At 44.7% G+C, this 20,849-nt stretch overlaps 1 protein-coding gene across 3 annotated transcripts in view; it reads left to right on the forward strand.

The window, feature by feature from the left end:
- The first annotated feature begins 6,378 nt into the window (after positions 1 to 6,378).
- Positions 6,379 to 20,849, forward strand: part of PALM2 (paralemmin 2) — a 379,963-nt gene continuing 365,492 nt past the window's right edge. For all 3 annotated transcript variants that reach the window (NM_001435193.1, NM_001371509.2, NM_001204119.2), the window contains 1 exon segment: positions 6,379 to 6,710. In NM_001435193.1, the coding sequence (NP_001422122.1) occupies positions 6,666 to 6,710 (45 nt within the window). In that variant the 5' untranslated portion in view covers positions 6,379 to 6,665.

Consider the following 20,849-nt stretch of genomic DNA (forward strand, 5'->3'; position numbering starts at 1 on the left):
AGGTGTGTATCTTTTCAAATTAGAGTTTTCTCCAGATATATGCCCAGGAGTGGGATTGATCTGGATATGCCTGGATCATATAGTAACTCTAATTTTAGTTTTTTTTTAAGGAACCTCCATACTGTTTTCCATAGTGGCTACGCAAATTGACATTCCCACTTACAGTGTAGGAGGGTTCCCTCTTCTCCATGACCTCAGGAAGGAGCAATTTTTGAGACTTTCTGGCTATTACCTCTCGGTGAGAACAGCTCTAAGGGGGCCAAACCCAAGTTGGACCCATGTTGCCAGTGTATGGAGGGTGGGCAATGGCAGCGGGGGGCGGCGTGCAGAATTGAATCGCTGGACTTCCAAAGGGCATCAGAGGGGCTCAGCATACATAAGTGGTAGGAGCTGAAGCTCGGTTTTCCCAATTTCATTATTCATTCCCCAAACAGGAGGGCACACAGGATTTACCTGATAGGTCGCTGTCCCTGCACAGACAGCCCCCTAGAAAATCTCTGTCTTGTCAGCAGTGCTGACTTGCAGGATGAGTACGATGTGATCACATCACGGTTAACAATGAAAGCGTTGATGGCCACACTGCAAAACAGGATTCGAAGCTGACGGGGCACTTCATGGTCATTGTTCTAAGTCAAACTAGACTGGCCCCTAAGCTCTCTGAGAAGCCCGTGACCTGATTGTGTCCACTGGCATCAGACAGCCAGATGGGACTTCCCAAAGAGTTTTCCACTTTGTAGCTAATTCACTCCCAAACCTTGAGTCATTTCCACCAAGGAGCACCTTTCATATGTGGGCATGTAGCTTTCTTCCTAAACACTCCACTTCCTAAACACTTAAGCTTTTCTTTCCATCTTTTCCTTGGACTTAATTTGTGTCCTCTTAAGTATTCCCTTGTCATTCCTTCTTATTTATAAGTATTAAATTGACTCACTCCAAAACATAAGGCTGTAGGTGTCTATGAATCATTAAAGGGAGAGCCTGGTAATGAAATTTCTAGGTAATAAATGACACGGAGCAGAATCCTTCCTCTTGGAAGATGAAAGAGAAGTACCTATTCATGTGGGGGACTTAAAGATTATTGATAGTTCACCCCTTTTCTTAAAAGAAAAGCCTACATTATAAAAACAAAAACAAACCAAGCTAACATAAATACAGTCAAGTCACTTACTTGATTTGGCCTGTGATGGTGTTAACGAAGTGGCAGTTGGAATAATTAGGACCTGCCATCACTGGAGCACCAACTGCGGTCAGTCTCATGAATTTTCAATCTATCTTGATTCCCTGCAATATCCCTATGAGGTTAGAGTTGTTTTCCTCCATTACAGATGAGGATATTGAGCTAAGGGAATTCAATTTGTGCCACTGGTCAGTCCCAGTACTGGGATTCTAACTTGTCTTTACAGCTCATGCCTTTTCTCTGTGTCATACCTACCTCCTAATCCCACTTTTCAAAATGTTTATCAACATCCGAATGTCCCAGCAAGGTGAAGGTGGGATGACCCCTAACCATCCAGATCTTGTTCCTCTATTCTCTCCTTATAGCCCTTGGTTTCTTCTAGAAATTCACGGTGTTGATCAGCTGACATTGCCAAGGCTCATGCTGCTGTTCATAGGGTAGCAAAGAGCTGGACATGACTTAGTGACTGAACAATAACAAGTCCCAAGGCTAGCCCAGAGAAAAGGAAGCCATCAAATGGAAGTTCTACTGTTCATTTCTAGATGGTTTTCCAGTTTCTCATTGTGATTCTTCTATGTAGAGAGCTTCGACAGTCTATGCTTTAAGGGACATCCCGCCTAGTTTATTTCCCACACTGGAGCTCTGTTTTCTAACTTCTTTATCTTTCTTGCACCATGGGGACTCTCTCTATGGGCCTGTCATTTGAAACCCATTGAGAAAAACATCACATACTTGAAATCCCATCAACTTCCCCAAATTGTTCACAACCACAGGAGCCAAAAGGGCTCTCAGCACCATTCCCGTCCTTTTGATTCTGTGCAGCCATATGTTTTGAATGACCATGGATTCTCACAGATCTCAGGCAAAAGAGAGCTGATACAAATACAAGCATTTTGGACCACCTGGCATTCCTTTGAAAATTACTTTTGTCAAAGGAAAGCTTCAGGTTACTCCAAAATTTCACACTCTTAGCTTCTGTTCAGCAAAACTTTAACTCACTCAGTGGGTCTTGGCGAGTCATTTCCCTCTCAGTTTTCAGAACTCCTGTTTTCCCCACAGAGAATAGGTTTGATCATCTGTGGTTCCCAAAGGACTCATGCCCTAAAATAGATTCTGCAATTTTTATTACCAAAGCATCTATTTTGCAAATCGAGCATTCTGTATTCTCTCCATACAATGCTTTGCAATACAGCATCTATCAGAAAAACCATTAAACAATACGGGTAGTGCTTATGCAATGTGGTTTAATGTCCCAGCAAGAACTAGTGATTTGTTACACACATTATGCACCCATTGTAATAGATCTTTTGAGATTTCAAATGTGTGGAGGGCAAAAAGTCATCCATATTAGCACTAGACTAGGAATTCTTTGTAATACCAAGCCATTGCCTCATGTCTAGTATAGAATAACTACACAATAAAAGTTTATGAAAGAAGTGGTACAACTTGGGTTATAAATGCCTGTGTTTGTAATGGTTTTGATGATTTTAAAATGCTAAAATTCAGAGATTTGAGGGGAGAAGTGCTGGAAGAGGAGAAAATGTTTTCCCTCTACTCTTCACATGTCTTCCTGTTTCACTTAGGGTTCTTAGTCACAAGCAACAGAAACTGATTTGAGTTGCTAGGAGCAGAAAAGGCATAAATTGAAAGTGCATTTTTTTTTTGATTTTTTTTTTTTGAAAGTGCATTTATCACGTAGTTTGAAGAATAGCTGGGAAGATGAGAAGAGGCTTGAGCAATGGGCAGGACCAAAGATGAGCAGAAGCCTGAGAGAATTCTCTAATGCTGTGTCTTCAAGGCCCTTGGCCAGTGCACATACCTCACAACCTGGATTGCGTGCCATGTCATAACTTCCAGGGACCTGGGAAGCAAGAGCCTGGCATTTCCCAGCTTCTGTGTTGGGAACTGTCTCTGACTCTCTCTATGGCTTGTGGTATGGGAATTCCCCTAAAGATGGAAAGGGCTTCACAAATTGGGCAGCCAAAAAATATGGAAGAGTCTGCTCCATTTCCACCTGGACATGTCCCCAGGGTCGAGCATTCTGAATTTCTTCTCCCCTTTGACCTTTTGCCATAGCTGCTTTGACAGTCCTCAACACTTGGTGAACATGACCACTGCATATCTTTGGTCCCAGGCAGTTGAAAGCCACTGAGGAAGTAAGCACAACTGGTCAAAGAGTTTTCTATCTATTCCTAGTAAACCCAATTAGTTCAATGGTTCATCCCTAACCCCTACCTCACCCCATAGATATTTAATTCTATACATGTATCCAGAGAAATGTGACCCAGGAGACTCTAATGCATATTTCTGATTAAGAATCATGTCTTAATATTCCCCATATCCCACAGTTTCTTTACCAACCATTTCTATTTCTTTGAAGTCCCACCTATCTCAACCAAAGACACTTCCATCAGCTGAGAAAACTAGGCTTCTGATATATGCTCACTCAACTTCTCTCTCCTTCAACTAAAATGTCTTCACCCTTACTCATTCCATCTTTTGTCCTCTTTCATTTTCCCTTCTTTCCAAGGCTAACCTGGCCACCAGAGCTTGTTTGGATGCCCTCTGATCTAATCTGAGACCTAACTCTTATCTTCCCTTTTGACTATGTCTTTGGTCTCACTTCCCTGATACCTAATTCCCTTTGATTCTGAAACATTCAAGTCTCACCTCATATAACAACCCTCTAACTTGCCTTTGCTTCCCATAGACTGCTTCCAGTTCTCCCCAACGCCCTTATCTTCCATATCCAAAGATCTTAAAAGAGTGTTTTGTACTCCAGGATGCTCCTTTCCCACCTCTCATTCATTCTTAACTCTCTGTCACTGCTTATAAGCTCGCCCTGTACACACACAGCTCTTCCCATGCCACCCATGGTTTCCTGGCTGCCCAAGGCTCTTCTTGGTCTGCATCATTTTTTTTAAACCTCCCCAAACCATCTGACCCCGTTGAAAAACCTTTTTTTCCCATTGTGATTTTTCGTAGAAATATCCATCTTGATTTTTCCTTTTCATCCTCAGATGACACTTCCTCAGCCTCCTTTGCTGGACTTTCTCTTCTTGTTGTTTGTTCTGTTTTCTCACTCTGGCCATTCACATTTCTTGAGCTAGAACCGCAATGTAGATGACAGCCAGATGCATGTTCCCTGATTCTTCTATCTTGAGATGCAAAGCTTTCAAACTGGTCACTTCCCAAAGGTGTCTAAGCCCTTTGGGGGCTTGGCATCTCACCTTCCATCATGCCTTTTAAAAATTTATCATAGTAAAATATACGTAACATAAAACTGATCATTTAAGAGTATGGTTCAGTGACATTAGGTCCATTCACGTCATTGTGTTCTTCTAATTCCTTTTTAATATCTGTATCACTGGAGGGGAAAGGACCACTTATTCACCACTGAGGCTTGCCTCCCCTTCATATGACTGGCTGAGCCTGGTGCCTGGTGGTTATGAATGTGGGCTCTGGAGGTCTGAGCTGAGCTGAAATCCCAGCTCTGTGACTTTGACTGAGTCCTTCAACCTCTCTGGTCTCACTTTGCTCATCTTGTTATTCTCTGCTCTAGCTGGGTACACTGTCACTCTGCTGAAGTACTGACAGCTTTGTTCATCTGTGAGCAAACACCCTCAAAAGACTTGTCCTCTGGAGATGGCGCTGGATGTAAAGAGAAAATGCAGCGTTTGAAGAAAGTGATGGGTCTTAGCCAGAAAGAAGTTCTGGATATACTGGAGAGGGATGTCAAATCTGGTGTTGGCTTGAATTTATGACCCAAACAGCTCCACCGATGCCTGTTATAAAAAGAAAGGGAAAACAATCAATCAGTTAAACTGCTTCAGTCTTTGGGAAGAGTAGTAATTGCTCTTCAAGTGACAGGTGAAACCTCCCTGAACGTTGAAAAGGTGATTTAGTAGAAACTGTAAGAATTTTCCCAGGAAAGAGGTAATTTAAAGAAATTTGATGTGCATACCTTTAAAAATGCCTTAAGTCTTACATTTATCAGATCAAGCACTTGAATAGGTCACATTGGTTTCTCCCCCACCCTACCTCCTTATGTTTATTTCATTTTATGAAGGAAAGTTTGCTTATGAATGTTGGAAATTCTAGCAGCCTCCTCCTGGATGGTAGGAGGTATTTTGTTTGTTTTTGCCTTTTATTTCCTTTTAGACTGGATCTTCTCCATCTCTTATATCCAGCCCAGGGCGTGGCATAAAGGATGCACTTTAGTACTGTCTCCTGTTTTAGTAAACTGAAAATGAAAGTTGCTCAGCTATGTCCGACTCTTTGGGACCCGGTGGACTATACTGTCCATGGAATTCTCCAGGCCAGAATACTGGAGTGGGTAGCCATTCCCTTCTCCAGGGGATCTTCCCAATCCAGGGGTCAAACCCAGGTCTCCCATTTTAGTAAAGAAGAGGTAAAATATTTTAATGACCAGATCCTACTTTTCCTTTAAGAGACTGAGTATATAAGTAACAATTCTCAGTGTTTCAGCCCAGAACATTACAGGATAATGTTAAGAACAGATTGCCCTTTACAAAGGACCTTTATATACTTTATCTCATTCAGCACTTCCCTTTTCAGATGAGGAAACTGAGGTTCAGAGTGGTTAAATGACTTGCCCAAGGCTTTACAGCTATTAAGTGGTCAAACCTGGCCAAAGAAGCACCTATAACTACAAAATCTGCACCTACAAACTCGTGGTTGTCTTTCTAACCCACATTTGACCCCACAGAGGGATGGCCTATGTTCAGCTGTACGCTGTCCTTGGCCAACTTGACCGCCGAGGATCCTGCCATCTGAGGCACGTGGGCAAGGTAGCCCTTCCCAGTGGGAAATGTCCCCATGTCGAGTTCAGGCTTTTGGCACGAGCCAGAAGGCAGGACGTGCTGGGGCCGGGCTTTCTACCTGAGGCCCTTGGGCTGGGGTCTGCAGGTCCCCAGTGAGCACGTGTCCACCTGGGCGCACCAACCCAGCGTCCTAGCGGTTCCCGTGCGCCCCGGGTGCCCACCCGCACGCTCGGTGCCTGGCCGCTCCTGGGGGAGCCCCCACTCCCTGCGGCTTCAGCCCGGGTGGCTCCCGCCCGCCTAGAGCCGCCCGGGGGCCGTGGCCGCGGGTCCCCCACACCCCAGGGGCGGAGCGAGGCGCGGAGACGTCAGGGCGGAGAACGAGCGCGGGGCGAGCGCGCCCTCCCGGCGGCTGCCCGCGGCCCACGTCCCCGACTGGCGCGGCCGGCGGCCGGGAGATGCAGGGAGCGGCAGCGCTGGGGCGCAGCCAGGCGGCGGGCCGGGCGGGGGCCAGACGCTGAGCCGGGCGAGCCAGCCGCGCGCACAGCTCTGCCCGCCACCCCCGGAGCAGATCCCCGGCCGCCCGTAGGCTTTCCGTGGGGTTCTAGCAAAGCTCCCCCCCGGGGTGCCCATCAATTTCCTCGGGTGACTACAGCGTGTGTTTTGTTTTTCTTTCTTCTTTCCCTCGCTGTGTGCCCTTCTCCAGGATGGCAGAGGCGGAATTGCACAAGGAAAGGCTGCAAGCCATAGCAGTAAGTCCACTTTCATTTTATTTTCTTGCTCTATTGTCTGGGATGGGAAAGGACCCCGAGTACGGCGGGGCCGTCGACATTCCAGCACAGTAGCCACAGGACATGTGTTTTGGGGATAAAAGTCTGTCAAGGCTCAGCTACGCTGCGTTTTATTTTATAGTCTGTAGATGGAAAGCCCCAGGGCGCGCTTTGGGCTGGGGATTTGAATGTGGAAGATTGGCTTAGAAATAAGATGCTTGCTATTGGGCTTTGGGGAAAGACGAAAGAGAAGCATGGGGCGGGAGGGGGGACAATTCCTAGAATATTACCACCCAGTGCTCACTAATATTCTGACTTCAGATGCTGGAGAAGGCGGGAACGGTCACTAAAAACTGTGACTTCCACGCTCTCTGCGGAAGCTGTTGGTCTGCTAAGTGAAAAACCAGCAGTCCACTCCGCTGCCAGCCACGCGGTAGAACCTCCTCCCTGAAACCGAGAGTATTCATTTTCCCTGTTCTGTTTGAAATTGACAAGGGCACTGGCACAAAGCCACCACCTTGGGTGAGAGGAAGGTCTGGGGACTTCTTGGAACAACTGGGTCCTGGGAATAATATTCCAAGAGAGCCTCCTTCTTATCTGTGGTTCCTCAACCTATTTTCAGCATACAAAGGAACAACCAGTTTGGGCAAAGTTTAAGTGCACTCAGAAAAGTGTACCCAATGTGCATCTTGAGTATAAAGGAGAGCTCTCCAAGGCTGCCTAAATTTGAGTGGTCCTGCCCCAGTGTTGCCAATGATCCACAGATGTGGTATTTTTACTAGGGCCACCGCAGCTGGATTATATATTTCTTTTGCAGATGAAGGAATGATTACTGCTGCTCTATGAAATAATAGCAATTAAAAGAGAAGCTCCTTTAACATATTGGCATAAAAGAATCTCCAGACATTCTTCTACCTAAGTAAATTTTTTTTTGTCCAGGAGTTCCCTGGAAACACATATGAATTTGTTGGAGAAACAGCGTGTAATGTTTTGGAAGCAAAGTATATTAAAATGTTTTCAAAATCCTTTGGATGGATTCTTCACTGGGAAATGCACACAGGCTCTTCTTTTTCTTTTTAAAGAAGCATTTGATGTGGTCTCTGTGGCTCTGAGACCCTCTTTATCAAAGTCTTCAAATCTTAAATGTCTTGGAGACTTCACAGCTGAAGCGAGAAAGACGTTTGTTGGCATTGTTGAATGCTATAGCTTTTTTTGTCTGTTGGGCAATCTTTGAACTTGGTGTTTAGAACTCAGGAAGGCTTTCCCCCCTCCTGCCCCACCTTTTTTTCCCTTTCCCTCTGAGTGTGTGTATTTTGATGGTTAGTGAAGTTGTTTGTTTTCTAGAGTTTGTGGCCAGGCAGTGTGGCCAGTATGTCATGAACTGGGTAAGAATGGAGATATTCAGTTCTTGGTGCCATGTAGCTGGTGAATGTTTTATATAAACTGAATAATAGGCTGCTCTAACTGTCCATGTAGTGGCTGCTCCAGAGAGCATTCCATTGCTCCCATCAGTGGCCGCTGAAGGTTTCCAACAGTTGTCACATTTTCTGCCTTTGCATGACCAGCTTGTCTGGATGCCTGAGGAACAGCTGGGCCTCATGAAAGGGCTCGCTTTCCGAACAGGGAGCCAGTAGCAGCTTACACTTGGGCCACCCTTTGCCACGTGAGGCTGGGTCATTCCCAGCAGAGGCTAAATGGATTTTTGAGAAGGGTCTAGCCAGCCTTCTGGGATTCTTACGCCCGTGCAGTTGTGGAATTGAGTTTGTCCTGTACTTGGGAAACTGTAAATGATTCTCATGAATGATTCTGCCCTAACGAACATATCTTAGTGCAGATTTTCTAACAGCAAATTAACTCTGTGTATGTGTGAGAGAGAGAGGGAATTGGGGGGGGGGGGGTGGAGGCGCTTGTGACCATGTCAGCTGTTCTGTATCCTGCTTTGACCTAATGCATACTCTCCAAAATTTGCAAACCCTGAGTCTGTCTGCCACCTTCCTAGGGTTCTCAGGGGGCCCTCAGGAGCTCATGAGCCTGCTCCCAGAGCCTAGTCCTCCTGAAGTCTCTCTGGAGATGTGAAGGAGGAAGAGCAATGACTCTATCTCTTCACCAACTTGGGCGCCTCTCCAAGAGGAGATTCTCATCTGTAGGTTCTTGAATACTCTTCAGTCTACACCCTGGTCCCTTCATCTGTAAAGAGGGCTCATGAGTTCTGCTCTAGGGGCTGGCTGTAAGGTTTAGATATGGTGCAGGTGAAGGGCCTGGCATGCAGGGGCCAGCTGATGATCTTCAGCCAGAGCCGCCCATTCCTGTCTACCTGCTGCCTTGTCCTTGTGAGGACAAGAGGAAACATCTCTGAAACATAAAGAGCTTGAACGACCTTCTGTATCCTCTCCTTTACTCAATTGAAGGCCAGGGCTCGGCCCAGCATCAATTCCATCAGCTCCTCAGACCCAGGTGCAGAGATATGACTGGAGTATTCAGCCATCCAGCAGGTATTTACAAAGTGTCGTCTCTTGGAAGAAAGTGACAATGCCAAAAAGTCAGTGTCCCTAAGTTTCAGTCATCAGAGGGAAGACTTTGCCCTTTGCACACTTAAGTTCTGAAAAGGACCGATGTCCTGTGACCTATGTCACGTGATCATTGGTGGGATTTCCCCCTGCCACCTCCAGGGAATAAAATACTCAGAAACATGAGTGCTTTAATTGAATCTTCCAGTTGAGTCCAGAGACTAATCAATGAGAAAAGATGAATCTCATCCTATTTCCTGCCAAAAGCGGAGCAAATGTTGACAAGTGTCTCTACTCCCAGGCTCTCATTCCATCAGTAGGGATGTTCCCAAAGCTGGAATTTTAGGAGAAAGCAAAATAATTCTGAGGCAGGATGAATGTGAGTGGTTATTCCAGGGAATAATAATACAATTGCCATTTCTTGACCACCTTCTATTCAGCAAGGCCCTGTGTGTCATGCTTCTTTTCTTAACCTCAAGTTAATGGTTTAACATAAACAATTTCTAGCCAGTGGAAGGAGTACTTATGCAAATAAGCACACAGGTGGAGCAGGTAAACCAAGGAGCTGTAGAACACTTCCCCAGAGAGAGATTTGAGTGGGTCGTGGAGATTTGGTATAATAAAATATAAAATAACACACATACTTCCCCATGAGCAGAAGGAATGTATTTACTTGTTTGTTGTTAGTTTATCATTTATTTGGAACAGGTAGTAGAAGAAAGGGAAAGCCAACCACGTGAAGTTAAGTCAGTAGCCAAAGGCACCAACTCAGTGCTAAGACTCAAGTGCATTTTTAACACAGATGATGTCATTTAATCCTGATGAGCTAATGGGGGAGGAACGTCTAGATTATCCATGTTTTAAAGAGCCCAACACAGAGAATGTCAAAGCCAGGATCAGAACCCAAATTGCAGGGCCCTGGAGCCTGTTTATTGACCACTGCCCAGAAATGCACCCCCCAAGATGGTAGCAGCATCTTGAGCTCCGCCCATGAGCTCACTGTGTGGGTGGTTCTGGCAGCCCCTGTGCGAGCGGATGAGGGAGAAGACTGATTCAGTAGCATCGGGAAAGACTGAGACAAACCAGGAGGCCACATCCTTTTGAGAGTCTTCCAGTGCATGGAAATACCCGATGGAAGCTCTAACCAAGTGAGTAACACGTTCCCTCGGGGAAGAAGCCATGGCGTCTCAGTGCAAACCAGTTTTGGGGGAGGATGTGTTATGTCTGCACGTCACAAAAAGAGGGTCTTCCTTGCGCTCAGGTGAAGATAACTGAATGTTTCAGAGATTGTCTTGAGTAAAAGCCCTCAGAGAGGTTCTCAGGCCATATGTGCTGAGGTGGCGCTAGTGGTCAAGAACCCACCTGCCAATGCAGGAGACGTAAGAGACTCAGGTTCAATCCTTGGTTCGGGAAGATTCCCTGGAGGAAGGCATGGTAACCCACTCCAGTATCCTTGCCTGGAGACTCTCATGGACAGAGGAACGTGGTGAGCTTACAGTCCATAGGGTCACAAAGAGTCAGACACGACTGAAGCAACTTGGCACACTCACAAGATGCCAATCCAACCTACGCTGGCTTTTTAGGGTATATGGTTGCTTATTAAGAACTCGAACTCTGGAATAATAAAAACGATCTTTGGCGTTTGTGTAGCACTTTACAATTTACAAAAACCTGCATGTATTACCTTAATTCTGATCTGTGCTAGGCAGGACTCATTGTCTGCACTTTACAATAGAGTATGCAGAGGTGTCCGAAGAAGGCGATGGCACCCCACTCCAGTACTCTTGCCTGGAAAATCCCATGGATGGAGGAGCCTGGTAGGCTGCAGTCCATGGGGTCACGAAGAGTCAGACACGACTGAGCGACTTCACTTTCACTTTTCACTTTCATGCATTGGAGAAGGAAATGGCAACCCACTCCAGTGTTCTTGCCTGGAGAATCCCAGGGACGGGGGAGCCTGGTGGGCTGCCATCTATGGGGTTGCACAGTGTCGGACACGACTGAAGTGACTTAGCAGCAGTAGCAGTAGCATGCAGAGGTCTGGGCTCACACAGTGAGAAGTAGAAGGGTTGTATCTCTCTCCTGACTCCTGATTCCTAGTATTGGTGGCATGTCTAGCTTTGGGCACGGGGTGCTCTGCTATGGGTGAGAGCTGCCTCTAGGATCCTTTAACTGGGGGCGGGGGGCAGAGGAGAGGGGGTTAGCTTTGGGGTATGTGTGCCTGGATGTGCCTCTGTGGAATCTGCCCTTTGGGGATTTCACTTTGGGCCCCTCTCCCCCTTAAAACTCTCCCCCAGGGGTTGCAGTTAGTGGCCTGTGGTCTCCACCTGCTCCCATTTTCTGCCCTGAGAAGGCCTGGATGTAGGTGGGTGGCTTAGGCTGGCTCTGCCCTGTACTTGCAAAGAGACAAGGCATTTCCTTGGCTTCATCTCTCAGTGTTGTTCTTGCCTCTGAGCAGGAAGACCTTGAGTATCAGAGTTGGAATGTGGACCAAAGGCTCAGGAAACCAGTCAGCCTGCTCTGATCCAGGCCACTTGGGTTGGCCTACCTGGCTTGGGCAGAAATCCTGGCTGCCGTTTGCATGGGATCCAGTCCAGCCTAGCTTCCCAGGTCAGGGATCCCTCAGAGGTTCTATAGACTCAAATCCAAGACTTATAGTAACACAAACTGTGGTTCTTGGGGAGACCATCCCTGTACATGTCCCCTATGAACCTCTGCATTGGCAGGCAGCTGGTAAGAGGATGGGAGAACTGAAGATGCCAGCCATACATTTGTTCATCTTCTTCCACGTAAATGGTACCCTGCTTCTAAAAGTTCAAGCTGAAGTTTAAAAAATGGTTTGCCCAGGACAGTGGTGCTGAGGAAGGGCTTGACCCAGATGACTCTGCAGGGCCGCCCAGTGGATAGATGCCACTTGGGGCACATTCAGGGTCGTTGCCAGGTCTGAGAGTGCCAAGGCAGGCCTTACACAAATATGCCCAAGGGTCATACACCTCTCTGACCAGTTATTTGTACCTATGAGTATTTCAGGCTTTAGCCTCTTGGGACAAAGAGCAGTTGCTCTGGCGAGTGCCCTGTGAAATAGACTGGTCATCATTTAAAAAGCCAAGCAGGGGGGCTTTTGGGTTATTATTTGCCAGTATTTAGAAGGAATCCAGGGCTCAGTAATAGCCCTTCTCCATTTCTCTGGGGTTTTCCAGTGCACTGGGGACCGCCACTGTTGATCCTTTGAACTACCCGAATTTCATCACTGATCCCCCTTGAGGATGTGGATCAACTTCCTTGGCAGTAAGAGTTGGTCCTCGTGTTGAGATATTGACTGAGAGAACAAATTGCATTGATGCACAGACACAGTGGTCCCCAAGGCTGTCAGTGCCTTGTACTCTGGCAAGTAACAAGCATGGATTCTGGCCTCCGAAAGCCTTGGCTCATATCCCGGCAGCCTTTCTGTTAGTATCTGTGTGACCTTGCTGTTCCCCAGTTTCCTCATCTATAAGGTGGGGATAATGATAGTACTAGTCTCCTGGAATTATTTTGAAGGTTATTTGACAGGTTTCATGGGAAATACTCAGTGCAAGCTTACAGAAATCACTCAACAAAAGTTTTCTTTTTATAGTAAGTGAATCAACAAATCATAATGCACAATTTTTAAGGAGAAAATGGATGCAAAGGGTGAAAAATGAATTCTTTTCACCTCAACTGGTGAATTGCCACACTGAATTTCATGAATATAGTGACACCTTTGCAGTGCAGGAGGATACTAATAATAACAATGAAAAGGATTGTTTACAGTGAACAGGATTTGCAAGCCCAGAAGGACCTGGGAGCCAGCATGTAACATAAATGAGTGACACAGATTGAATGGGAAACTGTAAGGACCTGAAGGGAAGATACCTCTTCTCAGTGAAGGCACAGTTCATTTATACTAGATGTGAACGTGGGTCCTATGTTGTCACATCCACTGATTCTCAAGAGACAGATATCTTCCTTTTTAAAATGTAAGAACTCCCATTTCAAAATCAACAGGCTTAAAAAGTTTTTAAAAGTTTGTGGATGAAACGAAATTTCTTTTGGTCCACGGGTTGACCTTTTGTGACCTCCAGATATAAGTAGAGCTTTGAACATTACACTGTGATTTCTTTATGCATGGGCTTATTTGGGTTTCATAAGGATGCTATGAAGTAGTACTACCAGTCCCCCTTAGATCTCTCATAATGTTACAAAAGCAGGGTGCATTTTCAGCAGGGCTTTGTGAGTTTGGTGTCCAAATGTTTGGATCATTGGGAAAAGTGCATATTTGCTATATGTTGATATTAGCTCCTTTTAACCACTGACATTATTATAACTCAAAATTCATGTCTAGGTAGATGATGGCTTTCTCAAAATTGACAGAAAAGCTTAAAATACAGCATCTTGATGTGGGAAACTCCACTATCATAGAAGCATCTTTAACAAGATAGACAGACCATTTAGTGGTTAAGCCCTTGCCTTCCAATGCAGGGGGTGCGGGTTTGATCTCTGGTCAGGGAGCTCAGATTCCATATGCCTCATGACAGAAAAACCAAAACATAAAAAACAGAAGCAGTATTTTAACAAACTGGATAAAGACTTAGAACATGGTCCACATAAAAAATTAAAAAAAAAAAGGGTAGGCAAATTTGAGCCGTCACATGTTACCAGGTGTTTGAGACGATTTTAATATATCAGCCTTGAATTACAGACAATGTAGGGTGACTCAGCTGGGCTCAGGACTTCTAATAATAGCAGCGGCTGCTACTGGACATAGACTTTTGCTATGGACATAGACTGTACCATAGCAGTGGTACAGAACCGTGATTCTCAAACTGCAGTGCATTAGGATCACCTGGAGGGCTCCTTAGACACACAGATTGCTGGGTCCTCCTCCTAGAGAGTTTGATTCAGTAGATCTGGGGTAGGGCCTGGGAATTTGCATTGCTAACAAGTTCCCAGGGTTTGCTGTTCCTAGCTGCAGCTGCTGTTCTAAGGAACACACGTTGAGTACCGCTGGTGAAGTGATAGAAGGCCAAGGGAGATGATGGCCTGGGTCTTCATAAGTATCACACACCCACTGTGACATGCCCAGGAGTTTGTGAAGTATGGATATCTTAAAGAGATGAGACGGAATAAGAGACCAAATTCAAGTGGGCTATAGCCCATGAGGTCACAAGAGAGTTGGGCGTGACTTAGTGACTAAACAATGATAACAAACCTAGCTCAGTTTGAAAGTGATGTAGTCGTGTCCCTCTTACATCAATTGGCTGCTCAAGAGGAGATTTTGTTTGTTTTGGGTACTTGTTTTAATCTATTTGCGTGCGTGCGTGTGTGCTAAGTTGCTTCAGTCACGTCTAACTCTTTGCAACCCCAAGAAGTATAGTCCTCCAGGCTCCTCTGCCCATGGGATTTCCCAGCAAGAATATTGGAGCAGGTTGCCATTTCCTATTCTGGGAATCTTCCCAACCCAGGGATCAAACTTGTGTCTCTGGCGTCTTCTGCATTGGCAGGAGGGTTCTTCACCACTGAACCGCCTGGGAAGCCCACATGAAATGTGTATGATGCTCTAGATGGAGAAGTCCCAGAGCAGATCAGCAGTCAAGTCTTGTAGCAGCCTCTCCAGCCTGCAGGCCTGATTCTCAATGCAGCTGCTTCTCATGTGGGCAACTCTAATAGGAGGCCAGGGCAACTGAGGTTCACTTACTAAATGATGGTTAGTGATTCTCCTAAGTCACTCTGTGTGCACAAGCCGGGCTTGTCATTGCCGTGTCAAAGAGGAGTTTATTCTCGCCAAGATGTCCTCCAATCTTCCCTTATCCTAATTGTAGCATCCATTGTGCGAACCAGTGCTTCTTATTCAGATGGTTTCAGCCTCACCCAGGCTCTTAATTTGTCTTAAAACACAAAGGACAGAGGCCACACGTCGCAGAATGAGACCTAAGAGAACACGGATGGGCTGCTGGGTGATGGCCGCCCAGCATAAGGAGCTTTGTAGAGGAAAGTTTGCACACGAGCACTGTGGGTTTGGGCGAATACCGCACAGCTGAGACCTATTTCTGGCAGGAAATGCCGGCAGAAGCAGAGGTTTGTGGGGGTGGGGGTGCATGTTGGAGCTGCATATGTCCTTGGTTAATGGGTATGGCAGTCTTTTCCATTAGTCTCATGTTGAATTAGAATCCACAAAAGGAGATTATTAAATACACAGAGAGACGGACAGAGACAAGCCTTTAATCTATTTACATAATGCTTGAACGTATATTAAAAATACTTTGGGGCCGGTCTTTGACTCTAGTGTCCATGTTTCTGTAGCATCCTCTGAGCTTAGCTAGAAGAAGGAAATAGGGAACCTGGTCCCTTTCCCTTGCATAAAATGGGAGGGGGGAAGAAAAGCCACATGCGCTCCCAAGATAAAAGCCCTAGCAAAGGCTATGAGCCAGACCTCAAAACACATCTTCCAGCTCTTCGTTTCCCCTCTGGCAGCCTATTTCATTACCCTGCGGGCTTCCAGGCTCTTGACAGTCTGTGCACTAGCAAGATGTCTTCAAGGCATTTGTGAAACCTGCCCTTAGTTTTTCACTGCATGATACCGATTTACTTACTATTCTAGGTGGGTGGGATTTTTCCCCCTTTCTTCTAAATTATAACCAGTCATCAGAGGATTCACTTTATTTTTAAAGTCAGGGCTGAAACTTAAAACTTTGAGGGTTATAAAAAATGTTATTCTTAACAGAAAAACATAGGCTTGAAAACTTAACCCCTTGGTGGTAGCTAGGGGATCCTCATTCTCTGAGTTTGAGCAATGATGCCAACAATTTTTGAGACCAGTAAATATCACATGGGGCTTCAGGCTTGGGACCTGTGATACGTGTATGTCCTTATGTGATGGAGAGAGAAGCCAGATCTGGGAGAGGTACCTTTTGGCCAAGAGGCAAGGGGTCAATTCAGCGGCTCCCCTCTGGGCTCCTGGTTCATCTTTTTTTTTTAAACACATGCAAAAACAGTATGGTTGAGGATCATCTTTATTGTTAGTGATATATTATTTTACCTTTTTTTTTGGCCACTCTGTGTAGCACATGGGATCTTAGTTTCCCGATAAGGGATTTGACTTGTCAGCTTGGGCTGATGATACTTGCTGCTTCTAATGGGTCAGGAAATGGTTCAAAAATTTTCTTGCCGCAGTGGAACTGTGAGACATAAAGATTTGAAAAGTGGAAAAGAGTGTAGAGGTTCATCAAGAAGTTAAAAATAGAACTGCTATGTGATCCAGCAATTTCACTTCTATGTATATATTACAAGGAAACAAAATTACTATCTTGGAAGGACATCTACACTTCCATGTTCATTGCAGCCTTGTTCCCAGTAGCCAAGAGATTAAAACAACCTAAGTGTTCATTGACAGATGATTGAATAAAGAAAATGTGGTATATCTAGAGTGGAGTATTATTCAGCCTTTATAAAGAAAGACATCCTGCCATCTGTGACTAACATGGATGGACCCTGGAGGGCATTCTGCTAAGTGAAAAAAGCCAGACACAGAAAGATAAATACCTGTAACCTCACTTATATGTGGCATCTAAAAGAATATTGAACTTAGAGAGGAGAGTGGTAGATATTAGAGGGTGGGAAGTGGGGGAAAGGGGAGATGTTAATCAAAAGTAAAACTTTCAATTATAAATTGAATAAGTTCTAGAGTCCCAATATATAGCATGGTGACTGGTTAAAAACCATGTTACTACATACTTGAAATATGCCAAGGGAGTAGATCTCATGTGTTATCATTAAACACACAAAAATGGTAGCTGTGTGAGGTGATGGATATATGAATTAGCTTAATTATGATCTTTATTTCTCAATGTATATCAAAAATATGTTATACACTGTAAACATAGACAATTTTTTTAATCATACCTTAAAGCTGGGGGAAAATGATCTGTTAAAAAAATGATCTGGAAAGCTTGAAGTTAGTATGAGTGGCCTTGAAAGGAAACACTGCTTATCCAGGAAACACACACACACTATAGGTAGTGATAAGCCCATCATCTGAGTGCTCATTTTTCTTTTCCAGCTGGTATGTAGGCTGCCGTGTCCATGAACAGTGAAATCTGAGCATATGTGTTTAGAATTTAGTGCTGGTCATCAAATAAAAGTTGCAGCAAAACCCAAAAGATATTTAACAGTAACTGAGATAGGTCTGTGGGGATGGGTCAGAAGGCAGGGCAGGTCCTGGGAGGCTGACTGTTGATATACTCTCTAGGTTGTCAGACAATGTAAAGTAAGTGGGGAAAAAAAAAAGAGGAGAAACCAAATACTGTGTATTAATGCATATTTGTGGAATCTAGAAAAATGGCAAATCAGAAATACAGATGTATAGAACAAACTTATGGACCCTGAAGGGGGAGGGGGGAGTGGGATGAAATGGAAGATTAGGATTAATACATATTCACTATTAATAGTCTGTTGAGGGCTTCCCAGATGGCGCTAGTGGTAAAAAGCCTGCCTGCCAATGCAGGAGACCAAGAGACACGGGTTTGATCCCTGGGTCAGGAAGATTCCCCTGGAGAAGGTCATGGCTACCCACTCCAGTATTCTTGTCTGGAGAATCCCATGGACAGAGGAACCTGGTGGGCTGTGACCCATAGGGTCACAAAGAGCAGACCCAGCTGAAGTGACTTAGCATGCATGCATAAAATAGATAATAAGAACCTACTGTATAGCTTAGGGAATGCTACTCAATGCTCTGTGGTGACTTAAATGGGAAGGAAATCCAAAAAAGGGGATATATGTGTATATATAGCTGTTTCACTTTACTGTACAGTAGAAACTAACACAGCATTGTGAGCAGCTATACTCCAATAAAAATTAATTTTAAAAAGAATATACTCTCTAACTCTACCAGCTACTAGAAATAAGACTCTGGCAGCCTCATCACTCCCCGTCCTTATTCACACGGGAGTGAGAATGATAAATGTCTGATCAGCATTGGATCTGATGGCCATGATGAAGAGGAAGTACTGGGCTTGACAACACAGAGGAAGCTAAGGTGAAAGTAATTTCAATTGCTCAGTCCCTGTCTGCTCTCTTCCCTTCCTGCCATCATTACTTTCTGTCCTGGCATGTCCCGGCCTCTAGAGGATTCCAGTTCTCATCTGCCCTGAGCTCAGGTCCACAAAGCAAATCTTGAAGCAAAATGGCTTAGCAGTGTGGGGAACAGGAGGGGAGCATCTCCCCTATAGGGAGACAGGGCACCCCAGGGCTCAGAAAGCAAGTCAAAGACTGCAACTTGATTCTATAGCTTTCTTTCAGTGGGAGGAAGGGTCTCCCAGGTCCTGAGAGTTTCCTTTGGGCCAGACAGCTGGCTGAATGCCTTATATTGGGCGTTAAAACCTCAGTTGAGCCCAGGTGGCAGGCTGACGTGGTGGCTGAGCCTGTGGGACTCTGCTGACTGGAGAGAGTGGGCTCCCCAGGCAGTACTCAACTCCAGCTGATGGGCACTTTATGGGAATACAACTCAAGGATCTTGTATTGTTCAAGGGCATCTGGAAATCCAGCTTTTGAAGGAAGTCTGTTGATATTTATATCATAACCATTGAAGCACTGTGTGGGCAAACCAAACACAGATTTTAATCCAGTGTGGGCTGGATTCATTCCTCACCCCTCACCCCTTCCCGATCCCCACCCCAGGCCCCCAGTTTCCCACTTCGCCTTGCACAACAATATTGTATTTAATTCTAAAGCTGGTAGTATGCGGAGATGATAGGATGATAGTATTACAGTTGAAGCTAAGTCAAATGTAGGTGTGTTTAGTCCTGTTGGGCAAATAAATGGGCAGCCTGCCAGAAACCCATCGAGGACTACCTTAGGAGGACCATAAGAAAAATGTAGTCTCAGGTAGAGTCAGTATTGCTACTTAGATCGGTTCCTTATCCAGCATGCTGGGCCAACTCCCCAGTTCTCTGTAAGAAATAACAAGTGAAAACACTCCTTAAAAATGAAGTTAACATAGAACAAAAGTCACCTTTTTTGATGTACACGTCTCCGAATTTTGTAAGATGTAGATTTATGTAACTGCCAGCACACTCAGGATGCAGAACAGTCCATCAGCCCTCAGGACTCCCCCAGGAAGCACTGCTTTTCAAACTCTGTACACATTGGAATGTTGGAATGTAAGTAGTTCTCCTTGTCTCCACCTTGTACCCTGACTTTAAGGCTTCTGAAAATCACTTAGAGGTTAGAGGGTTAACCAGAACAAGTTCTTGCTTTTCCCCAATAAATACCTTCTGCTTCAGCCTGGTTTGTTTTTTCTGCTCTAGCCTCTACTAGAGTTATCACATTTAGCAACTAAAATTATAGGATGCCCAATTATTGCATGGGACACACTTTTATACTAAACAAATGATTTGTTGTTTGTTTGAATTCAGATTTAACTGGGCATCCTATATTTTATCTGGCAAGCTCATCCCCTTCACATATATGCCGCGTTCACAACTGAGTTCAGAACCCACTTTTTCTGGGTCTGTGTTTCACTCTTCCATGTAAATATGAAAATACTCAGTGGTTTTATTTTTTTCTCTTCCTTATTTCATTTTTTAAACCACTATGAGGTACCATTTCACACCAGTCAGAATGGCTGCGATCCAAAAGTCTACAAATAATAAATGCTGGAGAGGGTGTGGAGAAAAGGGAACCCTCTTACACTGTTGGTGGGAATGCAAACTAGTACAGCCACTATGGAGAACAGTGTGGAGATTCCTTCAAAAACTGGAAATAGAACTGCCTTATGATCCAGCAACCCCACTGCTGGGCATACACACTGAGGAAACCAGAAGGGAAAGATACACGTGTACCCCAATGTTCATCGCAGCACTGTTTATAATAGCCAGGACATGGAAGCAACCTAGATGCCCATCAGCAGATGAATGGATAAGAAAGCAGTGGTACATATACACAATGGAGTATTACTCAGCCATTAAAAAGAATTCATTTGAATCAGTTCTAATGAAGTGGATGAAAGAGGAGTCTATTATACAGAGTCAAGTAAGCCAGAAGGAAAAACACCAATACAATATACTAACGCATATATATGGAATTTAGAAAGATGGTAACAATAACCCTGTGTACGAGACAGCAAAAGAGACACTGATGTATAGAACAGTCTTATGGACTCTGTGAGAGAGGGAAAGGGTGGGAAGATTTGGGAGAATGGCATTGAAACATGTAAAATATCATGTATGAAACGAGATGCCAGTCCAGGTTCGATGCACGATACTGGATGCTTGGGGCTGGTGCACTGGGACGACCCAGAGGGATGGTATGGGGAGGGAGGAGGGAGGAGGGTTCAGGATGGGGAACACATGTATACCTGTGGCAGATTCATTTTGATATTTGGCAAAACTAATACAATTATGTAAAGTTTAAAAATAAAATAAAAATAAAATAAAATAAAATTTTTTTTTCAGTGAACAAGGCCTGCACTTTATTTTCCAAAGTAGTTTTTTTTTTTAATTTTTTTAAATTAATTAAATTAATTTTAGCCATAAAGCTAGCCTTGGTAAATTCAAAAAAATAGAAATCATTCCAAGCATCTTTTCTGACCATAATGCAG

This window comes from Bos taurus, chromosome 8, assembly GCF_002263795.3.
Source record: "Bos taurus isolate L1 Dominette 01449 registration number 42190680 breed Hereford chromosome 8, ARS-UCD2.0, whole genome shotgun sequence".
NCBI classification, from domain to species: domain Eukaryota; kingdom Metazoa; phylum Chordata; class Mammalia; order Artiodactyla; family Bovidae; genus Bos; species Bos taurus.